At 49.9% G+C, this 15,523-nt stretch overlaps 6 protein-coding genes across 6 annotated transcripts in view; 2 read left to right on the top strand and 4 right to left on the bottom strand.

The window, feature by feature from the left end:
• PHACADRAFT_137065 (uncharacterized protein) overlaps positions 1 to 5,361 on the bottom strand; it is an 8,335-nt gene extending 2,974 nt beyond the window's left edge. Inside the window, exons 1-20 of the mRNA XM_007391887.1 lie at positions 4,993 to 5,361; positions 4,787 to 4,946; positions 4,657 to 4,726; positions 4,512 to 4,606; positions 4,341 to 4,463; positions 4,180 to 4,287; positions 4,049 to 4,127; positions 3,978 to 3,991; positions 3,791 to 3,912; positions 3,655 to 3,743; positions 3,495 to 3,607; positions 3,343 to 3,435; positions 2,777 to 3,289; positions 2,669 to 2,723; positions 2,439 to 2,620; positions 2,366 to 2,382; positions 2,180 to 2,313; positions 1,870 to 2,129; positions 1,739 to 1,816; positions 738 to 1,687 (exon numbers count right to left, since the gene is read on the bottom strand). Of these exons, the coding sequence (XP_007391949.1) occupies positions 738 to 1,687; positions 1,739 to 1,816; positions 1,870 to 2,129; positions 2,180 to 2,313; positions 2,366 to 2,382; positions 2,439 to 2,620; positions 2,669 to 2,723; positions 2,777 to 3,289; positions 3,343 to 3,435; positions 3,495 to 3,607; positions 3,655 to 3,743; positions 3,791 to 3,912; positions 3,978 to 3,991; positions 4,049 to 4,127; positions 4,180 to 4,287; positions 4,341 to 4,463; positions 4,512 to 4,606; positions 4,657 to 4,726; positions 4,787 to 4,946; positions 4,993 to 5,039 (3,302 nt within the window). The 5' untranslated portion in view covers positions 5,040 to 5,361. The remainder of the gene's footprint in view (positions 1 to 737; positions 1,688 to 1,738; positions 1,817 to 1,869; positions 2,130 to 2,179; positions 2,314 to 2,365; positions 2,383 to 2,438; positions 2,621 to 2,668; positions 2,724 to 2,776; positions 3,290 to 3,342; positions 3,436 to 3,494; positions 3,608 to 3,654; positions 3,744 to 3,790; positions 3,913 to 3,977; positions 3,992 to 4,048; positions 4,128 to 4,179; positions 4,288 to 4,340; positions 4,464 to 4,511; positions 4,607 to 4,656; positions 4,727 to 4,786; positions 4,947 to 4,992) is intronic.
• Positions 5,362 to 5,554: 193 nt separating this feature from the next.
• PHACADRAFT_249838 (uncharacterized protein) lies at positions 5,555 to 7,222 on the bottom strand. Its single transcript, XM_007391886.1, has 4 exons — positions 7,090 to 7,222; positions 6,956 to 7,035; positions 6,859 to 6,890; positions 5,555 to 6,807 (listed from the first exon to the last, which is right to left on the bottom strand). Exons 2-4 carry the CDS (start codon positions 6,969 to 6,971, stop codon positions 5,785 to 5,787), a joined length of 1,071 nt encoding a protein of 356 aa, XP_007391948.1. The 5' UTR covers positions 6,972 to 7,035; positions 7,090 to 7,222; the 3' UTR covers positions 5,555 to 5,784.
• Positions 7,223 to 7,825: 603 nt separating this feature from the next.
• Positions 7,826 to 8,690, top strand: PHACADRAFT_86114 (uncharacterized protein; the record flags this gene model as incomplete). Its single annotated transcript, XM_007391885.1, has 6 exons — positions 7,826 to 7,889; positions 7,942 to 7,966; positions 8,035 to 8,252; positions 8,308 to 8,441; positions 8,501 to 8,602; positions 8,661 to 8,690. 6 exons carry the CDS (start codon positions 7,826 to 7,828, stop codon positions 8,688 to 8,690), a joined length of 573 nt encoding a protein of 190 aa, XP_007391947.1.
• Positions 8,691 to 9,904: 1,214 nt separating this feature from the next.
• Positions 9,905 to 11,958, top strand: PHACADRAFT_114042 (uncharacterized protein). The gene is made up of 4 exons (XM_007391884.1): positions 9,905 to 10,356; positions 10,407 to 10,691; positions 10,740 to 11,175; positions 11,232 to 11,958. The coding sequence occupies exons 1-4, from the start codon at positions 10,206 to 10,208 to the stop codon at positions 11,755 to 11,757; spliced, it is 1,398 nt and encodes a 465-aa protein (XP_007391946.1). The 5' UTR covers positions 9,905 to 10,205; the 3' UTR covers positions 11,758 to 11,958.
• Positions 11,959 to 12,366: 408 nt separating this feature from the next.
• PHACADRAFT_25494 (uncharacterized protein) lies at positions 12,367 to 12,759 on the bottom strand (the record flags this gene model as incomplete). Its single annotated transcript, XM_007391251.1, has 1 exon — positions 12,367 to 12,759. One exon carries the CDS (start codon positions 12,757 to 12,759, stop codon positions 12,367 to 12,369), a length of 393 nt encoding a protein of 130 aa, XP_007391313.1.
• A 520-nt stretch (positions 12,760 to 13,279) lies between these two features.
• On the bottom strand, positions 13,280 to 14,058 carry PHACADRAFT_85929 (uncharacterized protein; the record flags this gene model as incomplete). The annotated part of the gene is made up of 2 exons (XM_007391883.1): positions 13,280 to 13,735; positions 13,813 to 14,058. Coding segments are annotated over 2 exons (702 nt in total), but the record flags the coding sequence as incomplete, so codon positions are not given.
• Between the last annotated feature and the right edge of the window lie 1,465 nt (positions 14,059 to 15,523).

The following is a 15,523-nucleotide window of genomic DNA, read 5'->3' as shown; positions in this document are numbered from 1 at the left end:
ATCCGATGAGACGTCGTCGCTGAGATAGCCCTTGGTGGTCTCCATCTCCAGAGCGCATTGAGTGATCAGATCCAATGCAACAGGACGACACTGTCCCCGAGAAGGCACGAAAACAATCGCTGGCTCCCTGGGTGTTCCTTGTATAGCCGTATGTGCAGGCTTTGCCATGGCTTTGAGTAACGCGGCGGCATGGGGGATGGTAAACGTATGGGTCAAAATAGTGAGCGACTGGTCACGATCCACTGGCCGGAAGCTGTGGAGAGCCTGCGGGTCGGCGTTTAACCATGTTGCAAGATCCCCTGGATCGTTCAACGAGCTCGAGATGCCGACAAATCGCGTTGGGAGCTGTTGCGTGAGGTGTAGCAAGGTCGAAACCGCTAGTTCGTACGAAGAGTCCAGCAGTTCCATGTTTTCGCAAACGACGAGACGCAGAGCATCGAAGAAGTTGTTACGGCTATTCGGCGGGATTTTGGACATCAGAGCACGCAAGGCATTTGCTGTAACAATACGGATGCTTTTCCTCGGGGGTCGCGCGAAGGAGAAGTCGGTAGAGATGACCTCGGTCGCTATATCCAGAAGTCTGCAAACTGGGCGGAGATCTGCTAGGAATTCATTGAGTAAAGTACGTTGTGGAGCTATAAGCAGAGCCCATGAGCCTTGGGGAGCATCTCGGAGAGTACACCTGGATCAGATATGGGGATTAGTATCGCTCATGAAGCCACGAAGTAGTTACATACCACAAGACAAGCTGGCCAATCATTGATTTACCGGAACCAGCGGGGGCGCAGATTAGTGACTGCAATCTTGTGTTGACTACACTCCAGAATATTTGCGACTGAATTCCGTTGAGACTATGGATCCGAGCGGATAGAGCGTCATGGAGGACTTGATCGTGGAGTACATCGAGAGAAAGGAAAGGCATATCTAGACGAGGGGCATGACACTCCGTCATGGAGGGCATTACGAGATCGTCGAGAAGAATTTCAAGTTCTCCCTCAGCCCCTATCCATCTATCCGAGACGTATCGTATGGTGACAGAAGGCGGCGGCTTAGTGCTAGGGATGGAAATGACAAAATCGACGTCAAGAGCTTCCGTCGTCTGCCAAAAGACGAGATGAGATAGTTGAAAGATAGTGAGCCCTTCATGATCTTCGACCCATAGCCAGAAGGGTTCCGCAGTTTGGTGAACTTTCGAGTCCCACTTGAACTCGCGGGTGACATGGGTGCTGATCTTCAAGACATCTGGACCGAGAGGACGAAGGTTGTACGTAATTCCAGCAGCGGGAAAACGTAGTACCGCATCTCGTATAGCCATCCCATGCTTCTCGTTCAAGCGAACCAGCTTTCCAAGCTCTGCGGCCGTCATGTCAGCCAGCTCAGCGACGGTGTACTCATCCGCGAAACGCTCCAATCCGTAGAAGACGTCCTGTTTCAGTGGGAATTGCTTCAGTGGCTGGTCAAAAGGCCATAGACGCTTCTCAATAGCTTTGCTCATGCCCATCAAGACAGAAGTAGCGTTCGCCCACTTTCGACTGATGGCAATTTCGAGCAGGGCACGGACAATGCGGCCACCATTTTGAGCCGCGTAGGCCTGATCGGAGACGAGCGCGAAGTCGTCTGGTCGATATCCGCTGATGTAGGCTTGCAGAAGGATATTAACTTTGCCTTGGCTTGTATCAGTTCCTCCCTGGCATACTGTCAGTCGCCCGCTGTAGCGAATGTTTCGAAGGGAGTTTACCTTTACTTTGCAGGGTACGACCTCCATTAATTGTTCGAGTTCCTTCAACTCATTCTCGCGGACTTGTATTTGATGAAACTGAAAAGAGGAGGTCATCAGATAGTCGTCATGCAACATCTCTACTCTCGTACCTCGGTGCTCATGCAGAGCATTGCCAGAATATCGGCCTCGGTCATCTTCGGTCGGAACTCCTTATTGTATATCTCAATCGAGTTGTGACGGATGTAGTACTTCGCAGCTATTCTGCCCAAATCGGTAATAACGAAGTTCCCCAGAGGTCGATCAAAGGCGATCATGCGCGCTTCCGCCAACTTGTTTGCAGCTTGGTTCACGAGGGAAGTACGTTTGCTATGGAGATATGGGTCCTCTTGTACTTCGTCCCAAGAGATCCCTGTATGTACCATGGGTGAAGGGCTGTCAGACCGTAATCGCTGAACGCACCGTATTGCAAAGGATTCTTTCGCATTCGCACGAACAAATAGGTGTATCCGACCCACCGGATAGCGTCGTGAACATTGGCGACCGTACCTAAAGCTACCTCAGCGTTCAGGGCGTCGATCATGCCGGTAGTGAACCTGTAAGCTATTTTTAGCGAGTAGTCGCTATCATCACGGACGGAGTTCGCACTTTGACTCGATAGGGTTCTGAAGTAGAAACAGTTACCGTGCGCATGAATCTGCGAGAAACATTCTGCACACACCTGGGCGGTCACCGCATCCAAATAATTATCCACCTTGTCGTGCGTCGTGCAGATGTATCCGACACCGCTACTTTCCATTCCGGGGCGTCCAGCGCGACCGAAGATCTGGAGGACATCCAAGACAGAGAGGTCGGTGAAAGCACCTTTGGCACTATCGTATACCTGAGTCCCCTTGATAATGACTGCGGAAGATCAAAGGACGATAGACAATACAAATCTGACGGACATACCGGCGTGTGCGGGCAAATTGACACCCCATGCCAGAGTCGCCGTGCAGCAAAGAACCTCGCAGTCACATTATTGACTATAGTGCATTTATAGGTGGACGATAGACTCACCTTGATAGCTCGCGCTTCAAACATGCGTTCCATCATGTTACGGTCCGTTCTGAGCATCCCGGCATGGTGTATACCAAAACCATTGTCGAACAGCTGCTTCATTTCCTTGTTTCTCGATTGTCCAATATCTCGCTTGAACATTGAGTAAGACGGATGATCCTCGCAGCTGAATTCGTCCAAAGACCCTTCTACCATGGCAGCTTCCTTTAGGGCGAGGGCGGTCTTCACAGTTTCCTTTCGTGCATGAACGAAAACCATGACCTGATGGCCTTGATGCACGAGCTCTGAGACTTTCTCAGACGTAGTGCGATCCAGGTTCTTGCGAGATTGTGGGCTGCCCGGCTTTCCTCTAACACCGATAAAATGCTGCTCTAGAGGCACAGGTCTGAACGCAGAATCGAAGTAGAACAGTCCTATGTGCCGATTCACGTGGAGAAAGTCAGCTACATCGACGTAATTGGGCAATGTGGCACTGAGCCCGACGATTCGAATGACTGATTGGCTTGATTCGACCTTGTATCGAGAGCATTGTCAAATACAGACAGGCCGCGAATGTAGGTACCTACCTGCCGAAGCGTCCGTGCGACGATTGTCTCAATAACGGCGCCGCGCTCGTCATTAAGTAAGTGTACCTCATCGATGATGAGGAGCTTGACTTTCTGCGTTGCACTCAGGAACGACACGAAGCAAGTCTCTGTCGCAATTGCCGAGGACGTACCGAAGCAAGCTCCCCCTCGCCGGTGGGCTTTCTCGTCACGACATCCCACTTCTCCGGAGTAGTAACGATAATTTGCGTCTCTGAAATCTCAGCCTTGGTCATTTGCATATCGCCTGGAAATGAATGAGCACGATGGTTCGTCAGTAGAGTAGCCACCCACCTGTAAGCTCTCTAACGCGAATCGATAGCCACTGCAGTCGCCTGCCAAGTTTGCGGACAATCTCTGATGCCAATGCTTTCATGGGCGCCCTGCTCGGCAATTAGTAGCGATAGAATAAAGTGAGAATGCGTCATACACGTATATAATCTTGAAGTCGTCTCGGCCGATTGCCGACGCTGATGACTGTGTCGTAGGTGACACGGTCCGATATTGATCCAAAACTCGCAGTACTGTCAGCATAGCCACATCGGTCTTACCCTGCATAAGGTAGTAAAGAGGCAATCAGTGCTGCTCCCACGCAACTATTTGAAAGGTAAACCAACAGCACCGGTAGGAGCTGAGAAAGACTTGGTCGGAAAAGTGATCAAACATGAAAGCAGCGACCTTGGCTTACCACACACAAGCATGTTCTCATTTGAATGGTAGGCCGTCGGGTATACGATCGACTGAATCCTGTTCAAAGAGGAATAGCCCTAGCACAGACGCTAAGCAGATAGTAACGGAGAAACCTGGATCACGGCTTACGGGGAATGAGCCTTTACACAGCTGGTCCAATTCGGGCACTGGAATTGATCGCTCGTTCACGCGCGGGGGTACTGGCCGAGCGGGCGGGACTGTGACTTCCTCGTAACCCTGCATAAATGCGAATGAGTATCGAGTGTACATCGGAGAGATGGAAATATCACCTCATGGTCGACCCTAGTAGTCCCAACGGGAAGCATAAATCTACTTCCTAGGTGAGAAAGCACGTTTCCCGATGCCATGGATGACGATGTGTAGACATGTGGCAATACTTCAGGACCATCATGCTGGGGAAAGATTAGCATAAATGCGTGACTGATCCTCAGAACACATACGGCGATACCAGTATACAGAGGGCGAACGGCGTTAGCACGTAGTGCCTCTTCCATCCGCATGCGCGCGGATTCCTCGTCAAACCCGTTCTGATCAACTAAACAAGTTTAGTGCGTGTTTACGGCAAGACACAGGCATAAATCTCACTGTTGAAGGCAGCATCGGGCGCCACCTTCCGAAAACCCGAGGAAGAGTTATTGGCAAAGTACTGTGTGATCTGTCATGCCATGTCAGTTATCGGCAGCAGCTAGCAGCGGCTCGGTAAATCGGACTGAACCTCTCGATTCAGGCTCGAACGACTTTCTAGTATCTCCATAGCAAGTTCGATATCCTCGAAACCGATAATGTCCGCTAATTCCTCGGAAATAGACTCGTTTGGCCGGGAACTAGAGAGAAGCGATTGTAGAGACACTAGCAATGGTGCAGCCTGTGATTTCCTGTCGAAAATTAGAAGGGTAAGCATACGATAGAGAACGAACATACGACAGCAATGTGGTCATCAGATTAGAGTGACTGCCGTCCTGCAACATCTGACCGAAGCCATACACTTCCAGCACGCTATGCCACTGCTCATCGGAAGCTAGCTCTTCCAATTCTCTCACAACACTGTCTGCGGGCGGTAGGTAAGTCTTCCGTAGATTATCCGTACGAAGGCACGTACCCTGAGGAGGCAGCCTGGGTCCTGAAGGTCAGGTGGACATGTATGCGATACCCGCCAGCGTACCTTGCCCAGTCGTCCACAGCCCGCTTATCCCGCTCTGGAGACTCGGTCACTGAGCTCGTCAGGGCAGTGATATGTTGAAAAATGCCAGACATATGCTTCACTAGGGGTTTGGCAAATTTTTGTGTGAGTGACGTAGGGAGATGGCGGAGCAAAGCTCCATAAACTACAACAATCTACGGGCGCTTGTTGTGCGGGACCGAGCTGACGCAGCGGTGACCCAGGCAGAGGACGGCAACGAATATGTGAGCAGTGTATTGTTTGCATATACCAGTACAACACATGTTAGACACAGTATATCAGCTACAGAAGCATACCGCGAGGCGGGAACGAAAAGTACAGGAAAGAAGGGAGGAGAGTTCGTGTGCCACAGTCTGGGAATGTAGGTGTTACCCTAGCGTCCTCGGCATCACAGCAGTCGTTAGTTAGCCCGTTGTGCCGATGGAGCTGTGTTACAGGGGACACGTGCGTACACGTAGTCATTTTATCGACTTTATATGGGCATGGATTGTACGGCCGTTGGAAGCTTGAGGCTGGTGGACATACGTTTGGCATTAAGTACGCGTCCAAGATTTCGGTGGCCGTAAATCAATGCTCGCGAGCTGCTGCCGCGCCGCCCTGAACTCCTGCTCCTCCATGTGAGTCTGTGCAATCATAGCAGCCTTCAGCTCCGCTTGACGCTGCAACTCCGCCTCCGATTCATCGGATAAGTAGTCGGTGAAGCCTCCGTCCGATGTCACCGTGGTCTCGCTGCCACCACTGTCGCTGCTGGAAGCATATGAATCACCGGAGACGTTCATGCCGGCAAACGCATCGTTGAGCGAAGGCCGACGGCGGCGATCAGCGGCCGAAGACGTGTCTTGCTGACTATGCTCGGGGTTGGTATCGACGAAATTTGAGTCAGGATCTGCTGTGACAGAATCAAGTGACGGACGCGCAATTTTTTGCCGGACGGCAGTTGAGGAGACGGTGGCGGATACGGATGCCTTCGGATTTGAGCCTTTCCGAGAAAGAGAACTGCTCAGTTCTATGGACTTCCGACCTGGAGAATGCCTGGCCTCGCGGGAAGTATCCCGGCGCTTTTCAAGCTGCATTTCGATGCTTGGGCGACGTGGGCTGTTCTTCTGCTCTGTCGCAGGAGGGGCAGATGGAGGAGGAGTGCCGTCGTCACTCCCCGAGTTGCGTGAGGTTGAGCTCGAGAGCGACGCGACAGACTGCTGGGGGGAACCTCGACTGCGATTTCTAGGGGTGGCAACGACGGCATTTTGCGCTGGATTATTGTCTGTGCGACCAGCCAACGCAGCGCCGCCACCACTTCTGCGCGATAACGAAGAGGGCTGAGACGGAGGGGAGCTACGATTGCCGGGGACAAACGGACCACCTCGTTGAGGATTCGTCAGACTCTCCAGAAGAGCCTTGACATCGGGAGGAATGGGGACGTGATGGACTCGACTGACAGCGGGCCAATCGGCAGCGGGGATCAGCCTTTGCTCATGGCTCAAAGGCGGTCTGCAGCAGCCTGGCCAACCTGCATTCGCATAGCCTGAGGATTTCGGAAGGGGATTGGTGCGTGCCCACTGTATAGTATCCCGTGAGATCCATAGAGCTGCTGTAGCGGAGTAACGCACCTTGCAGAAGCCACATCCATTGAATGTTTGAACTAGCCTCAGCGTCAGCACCGCATTCGACCGTGGCGCGCACGATAACGAGACCGATGGCACTCACCCTCTGCATTCTTCATATAGACTACGTCACCCCTGGGGTGTGTAGCACGATTCCGGCAGACCTCTGTAAGGTGGGGACATCTAGCAGCACGAGATTCAGTTTCAGATGAATAATTAGGGCAATGCAATACTAACCTCCCACTACTCGGCTTGAATACCTTGCACATACGACATGTGCCCGTAGCTTGGTCGATAGAGCCGAGTACATAACACATGGCGAGAGCGGTGACGAGCCCTGGGTAGGCAGCGGTGGTGCAAGACGCAGGCACGGAGTACAAGGGCGATTATTATGAGAGAAGGAGAAGATATAAGCATGCGGTCTCTTTTCTCGACTCCGATATGGTTTGCTTGGGCGATTCATGGCTTCCTGCTTGAGGACACATCGTAGAACGGCGGAATTGTAGCAGAGACGGTTTACCAGATGGCTGTACTCTTGAAAGAGACCGTGCCTGCAGACCCACTCAAATACAGGCTTCGTTTCGACACCGTGCAGCACGATGCTGCCTCGAGGCAGAAAACGATCACTCAAAATGATCGGTTAACCACTTAGCTGATACGAATAATTTGTTATTTATGTCTGATAACCCGGCAAAGACCTAGCTGTGTTTAACCGACACCTGCCTCACTTAAACATCTTCAAAGCTTACAGACGCATTGCCAGTATCAAGATCGACCTTGGTGTTCGACTTGTGCAACCTGCGACATGGAAAACTCAGATCTCAGAGAAATGGTTCCGCGACGATTTCCGGGCGTGAGAAATTGGATACCTTCCGTGTAAACCTGATGACGCACGAACTTACCGACGCGCTTGGCTGCAGCACTGCCCCGAGCTTCGTTTGGCACCTCTCACCTCCTCCTGCCACTCGCAAACATGGGGAAATCGCAATCCAAGCTGTCACCAGAGCAACTTACGGATCTTCAGAAGCACACGTATTGTACGTCTTGTACGGTGGTCGTGCGCAGCCAATCTCATTGCTCTGGAACTAGTCGACAAGCGCGAACTGCAACAATGGTCCTCTTGTTCCCCTTTCATGCCGTATCGTTCAGTCGCCTTATCCTTGTTTCTTTATATTCTTATAGGTACAAGGGTTTCTTGAAGGACTGTCCCAGTGGACAGTTAGACAAGACGGAGTTCAGCAGAATATACAAGCAGTTCTTTCCGTTCGGCGACCCAGGGGAATTCGCAGAATATGTCTTCAACGTTTTCGATGAGAACAAGAATGGTCACATAGACTTCAAGGAGTTCATATGTGCACTCAGCGTTACGAGCCGTGGACGTTTGGACGAGAAGCTAAAATGTAAGTACGCATCTTGGTTGACCGCCTCGACCTCACCTAATTCGTTCGTTCACAGGGGCTTTCCAGCTATATGACATCGATAAAGATGGCTTCATCACGTACGCTGAGATGCTCCAGATTGTTCAGTCAATATACAAGATGACTGGGCAAATGGTGAAGCTCCCCCCAGACGAAGATACCCCCGAGAAGGTTAGCTCATGATCCAGATCATTTCTCTGCGAAGCTTGTTCAGGCATATATGTACACAGCGTGTCGATAAGATCTTCAAGAATATGGACCGAGACAAGGATGCCAAACTCACCTACGACGAGTTCGTTGAGGGCAGCAAACAGGATCCGACAATCGTGCAGGTATGTCGTAGCAGCTGGGTCGCTTGATAATAGAATTAACGACGGGTTGCACTGTTAGGCGCTGTCGCTATACGACGGTCTTGTATGAAATATGTATCTAGACGCACGCCGCAGATTCCGGTAACTTGCCCGATACCCATTGCTTCCATATTATCCAGAGCCCCGGCACTTTCTGTGCTGTTCCGGCTTCGTACTCACTAGGTTACCTTCATGATATTCAACCCGGTCTTTGGGGTTACTATACCCTCGAACGGGTTCCGCGAACTTTTCTGCAGGGAAATGTGTACGGTACTTAATATTGTAGCGATTCATAACACAGTTGAAACAAACGAAGACGGATGTAGCTATTATTCAAGTGTAGTACAACACGCCGGTGATTCTCGATGGTGTCTATATACTGCGACTGTACTTCTTCAGGATTCGAGTCTCTACATCACTAGCTACCCAGGAGTAGAGGCCCTCGGAGAACTCTAGATTGTCTCGCTCGGCCTTGAACAGTTTGTTGTAATCCTGGGGTTGCCCAGGTTGAGGGGTGGCCATGGCCGCAGCGGCGAAAGGAGTATTCATGTCTCGAGAAGCGTCGGCAGCTGAGAACATTGATGCATTTAGAGGTGCAAATCAAGAGACACGGTGCGCTCACCATTGTCATTCCCAAGAATCATGCGATACAGGCCGTTAAGACCAAAGAAATTCAGGAAGTACCACGATAGCGATGACACCCATCTGACGTCCATGTCAGGAGTCTCGATACCACGCTGCAACATGGACTTGAACCCCAGAGTGAGTGGAAAAGGCAGCTTGACTAAGCGAACGAGTGTTAGTGGACTTTACGCTTTGACCGTGTAGACTTACTGAGCACAAAGCCTTGGAAGAAAAAGTTGATCCATCCCATTATAATCATCTGCGGAACCATCATGACCATCTGGGTCTTCATGCCAGCCATCATGCCGTCCATGGCATTTGGATCCGAGAGAGGGTTCGGAGGTGCTGGCTTCTCATCGCCCTTTGGGGGGCCGTCTTTGAGGAACGACCCATCGGCGTAGGCTTGTGAGAGAGACTGAGAGATAGACTTATAGTACGTCGGTGGCACTGGAGATAAAGCAGCAGTTGCGCGTAAAATCTGGGACCGCACAAGTGCCCGCCTACGATGATTTTTGTAAGCTGTACCGCACAGTTGCGATGTAATGGACGCACTGCTCGCGAATAGCCTCCTTCGGCTGCTTCTTTGGGGGCGTTTGGAGCAGTAGTACCACATAATGTCGAAGTATTCCAACCAAAATCTATGGCCAGCATAAACTTCATCTGGCTATGTTGATGTGCGTATGACGCACCATAACAAGAGTAATAGGAAATAAGACCCAGTCACGGATTTGGGGGTCAAGATATAGCGATACTCTAGTATAAGGACGGTTGAGCGCGATACGCATGCGAAACCCCGAGGACATACGCAGAGCTTGACATTTTGAGACCCGAGACCGCTTGAGCGAGTGATGTGGACAGAGGCAAGCCGAACTTGGAGGCGACACGCGATCGGGTGTTTGCCTTATGCAGTCTCAATGGCTTCCGCCGCCTGCTCTGCTTATCCTCTCCCCTCACCGTCTGAATGAACCTCGCTCGACACTCGATCAGCGCAACAGCCCCAGTCCTCATCTTCGACACTAAGTTCGACCCAGACTGCCGCATATTCACGACATGCACTCAGGCTGGCTTCGCGATCTACAATGCTTGGCCTCTCAGGCTACTCCGCAGGCGAGGTCCGCCCAGCACATGTTCACTATTAGAACAGCACTCATATCTTGGCTAGATATCGCAGGAGGCACACTGTCCATGGTTATTCCGCTCCATACATCCTCGCTTCTCTTCCTAGTAGGTGGTGGTCGTAGTCCAAGATATCCACCAAACAAGGTCGTCTTCTGGGATGACGCAGTGGGGAGAGAAGTTGCTGAGCTGGAGTTTAGAGAACGGGTACGAGGTCTGGCGTGTCGCAGAGGCTGGCTGGCGGTCGCATTGCGGCGGCGGGTGGTAGCATTCAGAGTCGATGAATCTATAAGCAGATACGCGGAATGGGACACATGTGACAACCCGCGAGGTAGGTACTCTGCTTGTTCTAGGGGCAGGGACTAACTCTTATCACTAGGGCTGCTAACCTTAGCTACACGGACACATTCTACTCTACTTGCCATACCAGGTCGCCAGACCGGGCATGTGCAGCTTATCCATTTACCGCCATGCGAACCACCAGAACCTCTCGGTCCCCCGTCCTCTTCTCCCCCAACTCCTCCTCCTCCTCCCCCTACTAAACATCCAGTCTCCATTATTGCCGCTCATACCACTGCTCTTTCCACGTTATCTGTACCTGCTTCCGGGCGGTACCTCGCAACCACATCCTCGAGGGGAACCCTCGTCCGGATATGGGACTCTGTGACCGGGAAGCTGATACGCGAGCTGCGGCGAGGAACAGATAAAGCCGAGATATATGGTGTCGCTTTCCGGCCCGATGAACGCGAGGTATGCGTCTGGAGTGACAAAGGAACCGTGCATGTCTTCTCGCTTGTAGGGGGTAGCGGAAGCTCGTGAGTATTCATCGTGCATTTCAACCTAATTTTGAATCGTACTGACTCTCAAGTAGAAATCGACAATCCACATTTTCGCCTCTGACCACTTTTATACCGCTTCCGAAGTATTTCGATTCGGAGTGGTCTTATGCCCAATACCGCATACCCTCACAGTCCGCCCATATCTCACTCTCCGCTGGTCCCTCGAAACCTCCTACCGCCGATGTCGTCGACGAGGAGAAGTGTGTGGTAGGATGGATTGAAGCTCCTGCTGAGAGCCCACACGACCCGGGCCGACAGCCTTCGCAAGAGTATCAATTAATTGCCTTGACTTTCACGGGCGGCTGGTATCGCCTTTCGGTACCAAGGTCCAGCCCCGTGGTGGAGATAAGTCCTTCCTCCCCTGTTGGACCCATATCTATCTCTCCCCCGAGCGTCCGAGCTCTCTCTCTACATCGACCGCGCTCGTCCAGTGGGTCCTCCGCTGCCAGCCGTCACGATAAAGGTAAAGGCCGGGAACGCGAGAGGGATAGCAAGGAAAGCCGCGAATGTGTCCTTCGTGAATTTAGAAGATATGGTCGTTGGGACGGCTGGGGATAATGATTTTCGACATCCCGGTTTCTGCATCTTCGCCACCCACAAGTTACTACCAATACTCTCACATACATTCATTGTAGTCTGTGGCTTCTTCGCCTACATGATCTTCGTGTCATCTCATGCATTCTGTACTACTACGCATCATGTTGTAACACCGCACTTTTAGTCTATAAATGCCCTTAGTCTACCTATCCAATTTAGATCACGGGCATGCCGCTGGCGTCAGATCGCACAGCTGTAGTCTCGTCCCCAGCCACTGGTACGCCCGGAAGGCTCCGGGCGGAACCCATACTGTCACGTGCCCCGAAGTCGGCCAGTCTACGGTATTTCACTTCGTGCGCGTAAACACACCGAGATATCCTCAATTTTTTATCTTAGATCTACTGGAAATGAATGTATACTAGTGCTCTATGATGCAAAAGAAAATTTAATACCAGTATTACAGGTGCTAGGAATATTTTTGTGAGAAGACCGCCAAAATGGGGCTTGGCATAGATCTCAGCCAGCCAGGCACATCTAAGTGCTCAAGTAGACACTTGCCTATGACCGAGAGAGCGTGCACCCTCAAGAGCACAGAACAAGCTGTACAAACTACAAATAGAATATATACAATCACTTCTGAGTTGTACGGCAAAGGCTCTCTTGTGTAGCAGCCTTTGGTGAAACCACAAGCTCAGCCATTGGTGCAACATCAAGCTCAGCCATTGGTGCAACATCAAGCTCAATGGCCAAAGAGGCAGTGATCTCACCGGCACCTCCAAGATCTGCTTTCTTACCCTTTGTCCTCTCTTTGAAGCTCTTCGCACCCACCCTGGCCATTTGTGCCAATGCTTGCTTCTCCATAGCCTTCTGCTGGCACTTCTCTTCAACTTTTCTTTGTCGTTCCTCCTGTTCTTCAGCCTTGAGTGCCTGAGTGGCAGCCTTCTTTATAGCTCGTTGGCATGCCTGTTCTTCCTTCTTTGCAGCTTGCTCCAATGCACACTTCTTATCAAGCAAGGTCTGCATATATTCTGCTATGGTCTTGTGCTGTACTCAAAACTGCTGAGCTGCTTCAGTGAATACGGCATGCATGTTCTGCTTCCATTTTTGTTCAGCAAGATTGATCTGGCTCTTTTCAGAGGTCATGTGGTGAGCATGAGTGGTGTCAATGAGACCGGGTGCCTTGATCTTTGTCTTGCAAAATATAATGTTCCAGAGATGTCTGTTTTCATAGTCCATAAGTGAAGCCTGTGCGTGCAACCACTCAAGCTCAGTTTTGAGTTTAATGATAATTTGATGGAGTTAACCAATTTGATTGCACAGCTCCTCACATGTTGCACCTGCAGGTAGAAGGGGAGGTAGATTGCAAATCCCATAATGAGGAATGAACAAAATTTGTGGCACTAATGATGATGTCTCTGATGCAAATGTCTGACCAGCGTTTACAGATGGAGAGGGTCACATAAAGAGTGTCTGATAGCAAAGCACTATGAGATGCAGCAGAGAGGGTAGATTCAGTGTCAACTGGCACTAGAATGGAGGGTAGCTACGTAGGCATAGGCTGGGCAGCTTCAGTGGTAGTATTGAGTGATGGTGCAAAAAAGGAAGGATCAAAGGTGTCAGGATTCCAAGGGTGAATTCCTACCTTTGCTGCAGAGATTACTGTGGTGAGTTTCATTGCATGCTGCAAAGCTTGGTGATAGTAGTCCAGGAGATTATCTTTGCAAATAGAAATATAGTACTTGGGCAATGCCTGAGAAACCTCCACTTTCCAAGCAGATGCCAAAGGGCCAAATACTCCAACATTGCAGGGCTGCAGTGCATGTGTAGTGTGTGAGAGAAGGCATACAACAAGAATGTTATGATTGGCAGCATATCTGATAAAACAATATGTACAGTGGGAGTTGTGCCTGTCTGAAATGAGAAGGTGGAGAGCACTGCCACAATTGCACTTTATGGTCTCAGGCTCGAAATTCTTCTCTAGCCAGATCACACCAAGTTCCTAATCTGTCCAGCCCTTTGGTGACATGGAAACACTAGTAAGGATATCAGTAAAGATTATACCAGGTAGAAGAAGACGTACCTAGCATCGCAGAGATTATTTTGTGACCATTGCAGGTTGATGCACTTTGCCTGAAAGATGACACAAGGTTTGAGAGCAGTTCTATCAGTGCAAATGGTTTCAATAATTGTGACAAGCTCATATAAACCATTCTCAATGAGATAGAGGGTACGCTGATCATGGTCAACAAGAGTCTGGACCTTCTTTCTGACACCAAGTTGTATGCCCTTCTCGTCCATATTGTAGATGTTCTCGGGGGAAATAGCATAAATAACGATGAGCTCGTTGATTATCCCGTAGAACTCGCGCACGAAAGTAGGATTAAGATTGCATGCATGGCACTCTTCAAGCTCTGTTGTCTAGCAAACCTTGATATCAGAGCGATGCCAGCAGAATTTGCAAGCCTATTTTTCACCAACAAACAAGCCTGAAATATCCTTCGCATAGTCTCAGAGAGTGTTAAGTGTAAGCGAAGTTCTACGACAGGCCATTGTCTAGAGAACTCAAGCATTAGTGGAATTGCTTGCATTTGGAATCTTGGATAAACCGTCTACCTTAAGCCAAGTGACCAGCATTGACTCTTGCTCTGGTGTGAGCAACTGCCAAGACTGATAAGCTTCAGTGTGAGTCTTCTTGCCATTCCAGTGGTCCTGCAGTGTTGAGCATGGGACACTGAAGTGTTTGGCAGCTTGCCACAAAAACAGCTGATATCATTCCTGTTCATTTTGACCGGATGCAAGAATAGCATCTATGGCAGCTCAAAGACATTCTTCCTATGAGCCTGAATCAAATTCATCAGTATTGGAGGAGTATACACTTTCTGGCATAGCAGTGGAGGGTGTCAGATGGGTGAGCAGGATGTGTTCTGGTTTGTATGGCTTTGTAGGTGAAGCATCCTATTAAATGGCTCCAAAGCTTTGTATTTGTGTTCTACATGTGTGCTGTACATGATATAGAGCATAGGAATGAAGACAGACAGGGGTAGAGATGTGGCTGTGGTGCCACAGATGTTTTGCTGAACAAGGACTGTCATCCAGCCTTCTATGATTGTTATACAGCACAGATCAGGGGTGAGACCTGTGGATTGCATTAAAAAGATGTTGGAGCTGGTTTTTGGTGTGGAAACATGGTGGAAGACTTCATTGTTTCACATTTGTAGCTCAAGAATCTATGCAGACACAAAATCACATAGTTAGTGGGAATGTGCCCCCAGCACACAAAAAATAGATAAAATTAAGAAAATGGGTAGAAGATGAAGAGAGACATATATAGAAGATATACCATGTGTTTCCGGCACTCCAGACCTTTTGTTGCAAGCAGTGGTGTTTATCTCCTCAGATGTCTCTGGAACTGCCCAATCCCTGACCCTGCTGTTCAATTTGTGTTTAGTGGTTCCTGGAAGTCAAATGGAGCTTCAGTGAGTCATCCAGCAATAGTGAAGATCTTACTGTTCAAGATATAGGCAGCTTCATAAGGTGGAATGGTTGTGGTGTGGAAAGAACAACTGCAAACTCAAGGGAAAGGTTTGGCACACTTCCAAATTTGGGCATTCTGGCTGTTTCGACACAGTAATGCTTGCACAGCTCAAGTTCCCCTCAACAAATCTTAATAAAAATGTGGATATATGTATAATTGAATACTAATAACATGTTCCAGGCCAAAAGTTACAGTAAAATGAAGTTATTGAGCCCAGAGCACACATCTGGCCAAGTGGTGGGCTTGGCCAAT

The sequence above is a fragment of the Phanerochaete carnosa genome (genome assembly GCF_000300595.1).
Source record: "Phanerochaete carnosa HHB-10118-sp unplaced genomic scaffold PHACAscaffold_2, whole genome shotgun sequence".
In the NCBI taxonomy this organism is placed as follows: Eukaryota; Fungi; Basidiomycota; class Agaricomycetes; order Polyporales; family Phanerochaetaceae; genus Phanerochaete; species Phanerochaete carnosa.
Note: the sequence above shows the minus strand (reverse complement) of the source record. Positions and strands in the feature narration are given on the sequence as shown.